General features: G+C 36.3%; 1 protein-coding gene across 1 annotated transcript in view; it reads right to left on the minus strand.

Annotated features, from left to right (window-relative positions):
- Positions 1 to 889: 889 nt before the first annotated feature.
- LOC107111518 (chromosome unknown open reading frame, human C15orf41) overlaps positions 890 to 8,629 on the minus strand; it is a gene marked incomplete at its 3' end in the record, with an annotated part of 72,668 nt that continues 64,928 nt past the window's right edge. Inside the window, exons 4-5 of the mRNA XM_015412491.1 lie at positions 4,120 to 4,180; positions 890 to 962 (exon numbers count right to left, since the gene is read on the minus strand). Coding sequence (XP_015267977.1) covers positions 890 to 962; positions 4,120 to 4,180 — 134 coding nt within the window. The remainder of the gene's footprint in view (positions 963 to 4,119; positions 4,181 to 8,629) is intronic.

Genomic DNA, 8,629 nt, shown 5'->3' on the forward strand with positions numbered 1-8,629 from the left:
CTGATATTCATGACTCACTTTGAATATCACATTGAATATTACTCATAAATCTTTTACGAGCACATCCCCAGAGCTCACTTAACAGCCGGTTTTAATCATGCAGTTGACACAGAGAAAATAACAAAATGTATTTTTTCAGTGGCAAATTAATTTAGGCTTGAACCTCCTCCTGAAGCTCTATTCTTTTCATTTTTTTCTCCTAATACCAAGCTCAGTTAAATTCACTTTTGCATTTAGCAGCTACATTACTCTGAGGCTGCAGAATTTTAAAGAGGCATAGATTCCTTTTCAATGATTGTTTTTGCTGTAATTATTTAAGTCACTAGCCAGCCAAACATTTTAAAATCCTGTTGGTTTTAAAGGAACAGAGTTAAACACATGTGTATCTCTTTCATTCTTATTCATTTTTTCCAAAATGTTTATCTCTCTCTTTTCTCCCAATCATTGAGACTTGACATCAGTACAGTTTAAATATGCTGAACACTGGTGGGATCATGCATATAATATTTTATGTCCATTTCAGGCAAGAAAAACGGTCATCTTTTAAAACAAAAATATAATTCTCCAGAAGGAATTCAAAACTGTTCATTGTCTTAACCAAGGGCATTTTCATGCAAGTCTCCCACAGCTGTATTTGTGCCCATCTTTCTCACTAGTCAGGTTTCCTATAAATTCTGATAATGTGTAAGACATTTGGGAAGAAAAAAAGCAGAATGTACATACCAGAAAATGCAGGATTTTCTTTCATATAAAGAGGTGATTTAAATATCACATGTGAAAATAAATGAGTTAGTATTAACTACAAGGTGCTTCCTCTTAGCTTACCTGTAGTACTGTGTTGATGATTCTTATATTAATGAAGGAATTTACACATATAAAAACTACTTACGAGTTAATCCATCTTGCTCTTGTAAAAATCTTTCCAACACAATTCGAGCCATCAATGATGGAGCAAAATCCACCTTACAAAAAAGATAAAGAGCAGTGTCAACTTCTTTACATTATAATCATTGTAATGAATGAGTGGGCAGAGTAAAATGCAAAGGCCAACCACCATATGTAATATTTGCGCACAATTTACTGGGAACCTGAATGGCAATACTGCTAAGACAAATGAATTAAACTCTATGTAGCTTTTTTTCCCTTTAAGCTGTTCTGAATCTAAAGTACAGGACTAAATGTACATACTGTGAAACCAATGTTCAAACAAAACCAAATAACATGAATATTTATGGAGAATGTTTGGTATTTTCATTTACTGACAATAATCAGGCCCAATAAATTGATGTAAAATATGGAATGAGCAAGACTTATTTCCAAATGACACAGAATTTTTTTTTAAAAAAAGGGAATGTAGAAATATAAGACTAAATTTAATACTTTGAATTTCAGTCTAGATGATACAAACCTGTAGGTTTCAATCCTCCAGACAGTCAAATTCCACTGAAATTTATGTGGGTACAACATTTCACCCATAGAAAATATCTGTATTATGCAGGGCTCAGAGAAGGTAAGATTACTTTTAAAGATCATCATCATAAATACATTTAAAAGAATGTGAGATAAGTAAATTTCAGTTGTATTACAAACAATGATTCTTGCTTTACATTTCCTCATGTGAATTTGTATAAAATTTCATTTTGTTTAGCAGCTAGACAAAAAACTGTCCTCATTTGTATGTATATTTTCCCAAATATATATGTAGTTGGATGCCCTTAAATTCCCCAAGTAGAAAATGCTTTTCTACAGAGCAGCTTATTTCCAGTAACCCACATCAGAGCTGACACATGAAAAATGGTGAAATTACTGAAGGTAGTCCAGCCTGAATAAGGACTACCTTATTAGTTCAGGTACTTGCATCTCCCTAATTTTCATATTAATCACACACACATCTTTCTCTGAAATAGGGCCATCATGCTTCATGTCAGAATTTAGCATGTAAGTAAAATTCATAGTGCTTCAAATCCCACTTGAAAATATTTGTCTGGTAAGAACATAGTAACTAATTTTATTATTCCTAACCAACACCAGAGTTTCAGGGTTTTTTAAATAATTACTCTCCACATATACAACATGGAAATGTCTACCATTACTTATAAAATTTTAAAGTAACTTCATAGACTTGAAAAAATTAAAAACAATAAGGACACATTCTTATTTAAGAGTGATGCTATACACTGTAATGCATCTGTTATATATTTCTCATCAATTTTTACCGTTTCCACTGATTAAATATATATTGACTCATAAAGTATTACCATTACACCAATTGTCAGCAGATGCAGGAGTATGCCATTTAAATATTAACTACCATATAAAAATGGCAGTGTGATTGTATGGAAGCAGTAATCTTGTGCTTGTTATTGCCACATTTCCCTAATGCAACAGAAGCAGTCACAAAAAGCACTACCTTTCATACATACCTGCTACTTGTGCAGCTAGCTATAAATAAGTTATTTAAAACAACTTTTCCTGACCCTCTAATTTTTTTTAATCCTCAGACTTAAAATGAAGCATATGAACTGTTAGAATGCCCAAGTACAGTATGGATAAAAGCATTTTTCAGCATCAAATTATGAGCATTAATCTAAAAGCAAACAGGAATTACATGGATGGAAAAGACAAAAACTGCAACCAAAAGCATATGCAAAAAACACTGCAATTTTGGGGGTACCTTTAAGGGCCTCTCCTGTGACAATCCCTGTGCTATGCATGTTATGTACCAAGAATTCATTCTATAACAATGTCTTTGTTTAAAATAAAGTGAATGGTGCATCCTCAAAACCTTCTGCCAGAAATGCATCCTTTGCCACTAATACAAAGCAATAGTTTTCATATGGTAACTCAATTATTACAATGTAAAGACACTTCATAGGCTATTAAAACTATCTAGTAACTGATAGCTAATTGCTCATAGGCTGAGTATAGCAACATACATCAGACAGAAACATAGGGAAAAGCCATACTTCCTTGATAATGTAACATGTAAGACTTGCTGCTATGGCACCTGCTATACTCCAAGCACATATTTCTTAATTCAAACACTCGTTTTCTGTCTTTACATTTAGCATTTAAAAGCAAAGACAGACAGACATGCATGCATTTTATTGTATCCTTCTAAGGGTTATATAAGTGTTTCCCAAACAAATAAAATATGGTGACATTAACTGTATTTGAGATTAAAATGTATGTTTTAAATCTAGGTAACCACCTGTCAGGATTACAAACTTTTTGTGCCCAATGCAACTGAATTCCTTATGGAAACAATCTCCTTCTGTCTGTTAGGGATGATCTAGAGTGGTTTCCAATGTGGTCTACCTGTGTGTGTACCACTCTAGGCCCAGCCAAACCCAAGCTGACTGGACCAGGTGAGGACATGACATCACCACTTGCTAAGTGAGACACTAAACTCCCATCTGCCACCCACAAATCTGTCACCCACCTAAATACAGGAACTTTTCCTTCTGCACTTAAATATAGCTAACTATAAAAAAGTTAAATTTCAACTCTCAGAAATAACAAAAAACATCATATTAGCTCATTCTGTAAGCTTTGATGTGAACAGTAATTAAACTGACATTAAACTGTTTTGCTTTTCTATCATCAACATGCTAAAAGGAAGATTAGAAGGAAATTGTTTTGATCCTTACTATAAATCTTATATTACAGATATATTTAATAAAACAAAATAAGGAAATTAATTTTCTTAATTATTCTGATGCCTATATGGATTATAGTAAATCAGTATTTAAAAAGCACTTGTCTTCCTACGTTTTTCAAAGGAAGAAAGGAAAGGAAAGGAAAGGAAAGGAAAGGAAAGGAAAGGAAAGGAAAGGAAAGGAAAGGAAAGGAAAGGAAAGGAAAGGAAAGGAAAGGAAAGGAACCTTCTAATAAAATAAAAATTCAAGAAGCTCTCTACATATTTGCCTGGAAGGTAAAGTATTAATTGCATTAACTGATTAACTAATAAATGGGCTTTCTTAAATTATGATTGCAGACAACAGAACAATTTTAAACATAGTGTGCTTTGAGACCACATTTTAAATTATATTTTTAGTGAAGGCATTGTAGATATTTTCCTAATGTATATCCCAGAGAAATATTTTAAATAATTATTACCTCATTAGCCAGTTCCAACAATACAGGAGAAGCTGCATTTTTTCTCACTCCATTCAGGTACCTAAAGATGACAAAATCAAATAATACTGCAGATTCAAAGAAAAGGCCAGCAGAAAACTCTCTCTCACACACACACAGAAGAAAATACAAGAAAGAACTGTCTGAGCACATACACTGATTTAAAGTATACATAATTTTAGAAACAGTTCCTAATCACTAAACTCTGTCACTAAACTCTAATATCTCACTACAACATTATTAAAATTCAAGAAGGAAAGTATATTTCAAAACCTTGGGTGTACAATGCATAAGAGAACAAGACAGCTATTTTCAAGAACAGAAGGTTTTAGATAACAATGTTTGATGGTGGTGTAATTGCAATAGTAGGGAGAGAAAGATAATTACCCCTGGAATACTAGATATGTCCCTACTAGTGTTCTGGTTTGTCTGCACTCTGTTAATGAATATTTGTGTAGCACTCAAACATACATGACCAGGGCTGTAGCCATGATTTTTTTGGTTTGTGGGGCTTTTTTTTTTTTTGTGGGGCACCCAATATGCAATTTTTTTCCCTTGTGGGGCACACACACACACTCTTCAGCCAGAATAAACAATGTATTTATTTATTTTTATTTATTTATTCCATTTATACTCCGCCGTCCCTGCGAACAGGGTCAGGGCGGCTTACTTTGTCGGTACCCAGTACCATAAAACCATATACAAAAGTTGCATCCTCCATTCCCAAATGTTTTGTCAGCACACAGACCTCTGAATCATGGATGGAAAGTCGGGGGGCCTTGGTACTAAGTTGGTGGGCTGGGCCCCAAGAGACCCCACTGTAGCTACAGGATCGTACATGACTGAACGTCAAGTCTCAGTTCCCAAGCACTTTAGATCTTCTAAGGTAGAAGGAGCTTCTTCCTTGGAAATCTTGTATACCAAAAACCATACTAAAAATCCATCCTAATGAGAATACTCTGCAAGCCACCACTCTGTACCCAAGGCCAAGGTTTGGATTACTCCAATGAAGTGTTAACATTGCTCCAACCAACAGGGCAGCTTACTCTGCTGTAAGACGTAAAGTACACCTGGAGACCAGCCATTAATGATGGAGGGCAAAAATCCAAGCCGGAACTCTGCCTTAACTCTCAACTAAGATGTGGTGCTTAATTGCTCCACAGGTCTGCTCTAGTATTTAGGTACTCTGCTGAAGTCAAATCCTTGTTGGCTTTGCCAGGGAGATTTTATTGGGAACTCTCCCAGATCCTGCAGAACTTGCCCTCTCATTGCCCTTTGGATAATGTCCCCTGGGATCTATATGTAATACCTGATATGTGCCAGCTGACACTGGATAATTCCAGGTACAGCCAAACCTCATTCAAGCTCCCAGTGGGCTCTCAAGCCAGCCAGAACAGTAGTGATTGGCCTGTTGCTGATCTGTAACAGACCTACTGCTGGGCACTTGGTTAGGGAAGAAAAAAGTTTCTTCAATCAAATTCTGCCAAATAATGGTTGAGTATTTAACTCATTAATTTATTAGAACAGTTAACAAAGACAGAAGGTTATTATAATTATAACGAGTTTATTATAGTTAATATGGTTAATAGCTATTGAAAAACATTACCAGCAACCCCTCTGATCTGGCCTCAAGAGTTTAGATAGGCTATTTTTATTTACTTACTTGAGATTCAAGGTGCTGAAAAAGTAATGCAGACTACCATTATCATACTAGAAACTCTGCATAACTGTAGTGTGCACAGCAGCCAGTAGGAAGAAAAGCAATTTTCCCTAGTGTGGCAGGGGTGGCGGGAATGGAAAGATGCTTCTCCCGTTCTGGATTGCCATCTTTACTTTCTAGTGAATTGAGCTATTTAACTCTGTTATACCAGAAAATGAAAGAGATGTGGCAAACAACACTACATGCTGGATAACCCCTCTGTGAACACACAAATGTAGTAATAATGCTCTGTATCTGTGGACTAAAAGAACACATACATGCGAGTACCTTGGATAAAAAGAATAACAGAAACCTAAACAATACAGAGGTGAGTTACCGCAGGATGATCTCAGCTGAAGCAATATTATGGACACTGCAAGTCAACAACACTCCTAAAGTTATGACTAACTTCTTGTTTGGCCAAACCATGCAAATGGTGACAACACAGTCTCTGAATATTTGTAAGAACATGGTGAGGTACAGTGGAAGCTCTGGACTAGGGCTCCTTGATGCTCTAGTAAAGGAGCAAATGGTGAAGACTCTCTAAACTGGCTAGCAGTAGCTAAGGAAGCTCCGTCTGAGCTTGGTTCTCTTGTGCCCACAGATATTTAAGGTGTGGCCATGAGCACGAGCCCTTGGGCAAGAACCAAAGGGCTCCTGATCTTCAGGTTTTATCCAAGAACTGGCAGGATGATCTGCCTGCATACAAAGAAAACAGTTTTGCATTCAGAAGCAGGTTTTCCCCTTCCTTCTCACCTTCCTATTTTATGTTTCTATTGTATTTTTGGACGTAAAGCTGTTTGTATGGCTTGCATTGTAATACTCTCCAAAATGGGAGGGAAAGTGGGACATACATAAATGAATAAATACTGCAATAAATAATTTTTTCCAAACAAACTTATCTATCTCTAAGTACAAACTTATACTTGTACACCACAAGGCCTTCTCATCTCAAGTCAGATACTACTTAAAAACGGATATTTATATCTTGAGCATAATTTTACCATATCATAAACAAAAGGCCATTATTGTGATTTACAATACCATCATACATGATGTAGCGGTTAGAGTATCAGACTAGGATTCAGGAGTACCAGGCTTGAATCTGCACTCAGCCATGGAAACTTCCTGGGTGACCTTGGGCCAGTCATATACTTTCAGCCTAACCTGCCTCACAGGATTGTTGTGAGAATAAAAACGAGGAGAGGAGAATTATGTAAGCCACCTTGGGTACCACTGGGGAGAACACTGAGGTATAAATGAAGTAAATATATAAATGAAGTACATAAATAAATATCCAAACACTCCATTTCAAATTCAATAAGTCAATTTAAAAATTAATACTATAAATGTCCAAAAATTGATTATCTTTCATGGGCACATACGACTAAATTCTGACATCACATTTCACCAACTGTCAACATTTACCAGTCTCTCTCTCAATTTCTGGATGTTCATAATATTTTTCTTGGATTGACAATGCTCAAGTATCAACAATCAGCCAGCTTTGGCCACACATATTCCATCTACCTATATCTATCAATATGTCCTGCAACAGAATAAATATTGCAAATGTCACATCTAGAGAACTATGTTCTTCTGTCAGAGTTCAGGATACAGTCAGTGGCTGTGACTTATTTTTAAGCTCTCATAAAAGGAGACCAGGTCAAATCCCTTAAAAAAATTGTTTATTTACATTGTTTATATTCTGCTTTTCTAACAGGGACTCAAGGCAGATACTACATAGTGAGCCAGTACAATCAACAAAATGAAACATTCAGTGCATTAGGCTTTTAGAAGTTTTAAACCACCAGCATAGCTTAAGCATTCATATAACACATTAAGTGGTACAGAAATTACATAAATAGGATCCTATTTACAATAACCTAAACACAACAGTCAACAAGAGAGTACAAAAGGCAGTAATGGGATACAATCTCAAAAACGACAGAACGATCTCATTCCGAATCCAAGGCAAACCATTCATCATCACAGTAATCCAAGTCTATGCCCCAACCACCGACAGGCTGAAGGTTCTATGAAGACCTACAACCCCTCCTAGAACTAACACCAAAAAAGATGTCCTCATCATCATAGGGGACTGGAATGCTAAAGTAGGAAGTCAAAAGGCAACCAGGATAACTGACAAGCTTGGCCTTGGAGAACAAAATGAAGCCAGGCAAAGGCTAACATAGTTTTGTCAAGAGAACATGCTGGTCATAGCAAACACCCTCTTCCAACAACCTAAAAGGCGACTCTAAACATGAACATCACCAAATGGGCAGCACCGAAGTCAGATTGTTTATATAATTTGCAGTCAAAGATGGAGGAGCTCTATACAGTCAGTAAAAGCAAGACATGGAGTTTGGCGAGGAGAGAGAATGCCATAGAGTCCACCCTCCAAAGCAGTTATTTTATGTCCAAGTTCTGTTAAAGTTGCTGGGACCTAATTGCAAACAGTGTAGTTAACACAGCAGTAGATTTCAAATTTCAGTAGAAGCAATTTGTCCAACAGACTACCGAATTTAGACTGCGTAATGTGCTCACAAACCTCTGTCAGAGGTTCGTGACATTGTACAGGAGGCAGCAATCAGCACCATCCCAAAGAAAAAGAAATGCAAGAAAGCAAAGTGGCTGTCTGATGAGGCTTTACAAATAGCAGAGGAAAGAAGGAAAGCAAAAGGCAAAGGTGAAAAGGAAAATTTACCCAACTGAATGCAGATTTCCAGAGAACAGCAAGGGGAGATAAGGAGGCCTTCCTGAATGAACAATGCAAAGTAATAGAGAAAAACA

Source organism: Gekko japonicus, unplaced genomic scaffold (genome assembly GCF_001447785.1).
Source record: "Gekko japonicus isolate JY-2015 unplaced genomic scaffold, Gekko_japonicus_V1.1 scaffold74, whole genome shotgun sequence".
NCBI classification, from domain to species: Eukaryota; Metazoa; Chordata; class Lepidosauria; order Squamata; family Gekkonidae; genus Gekko; species Gekko japonicus.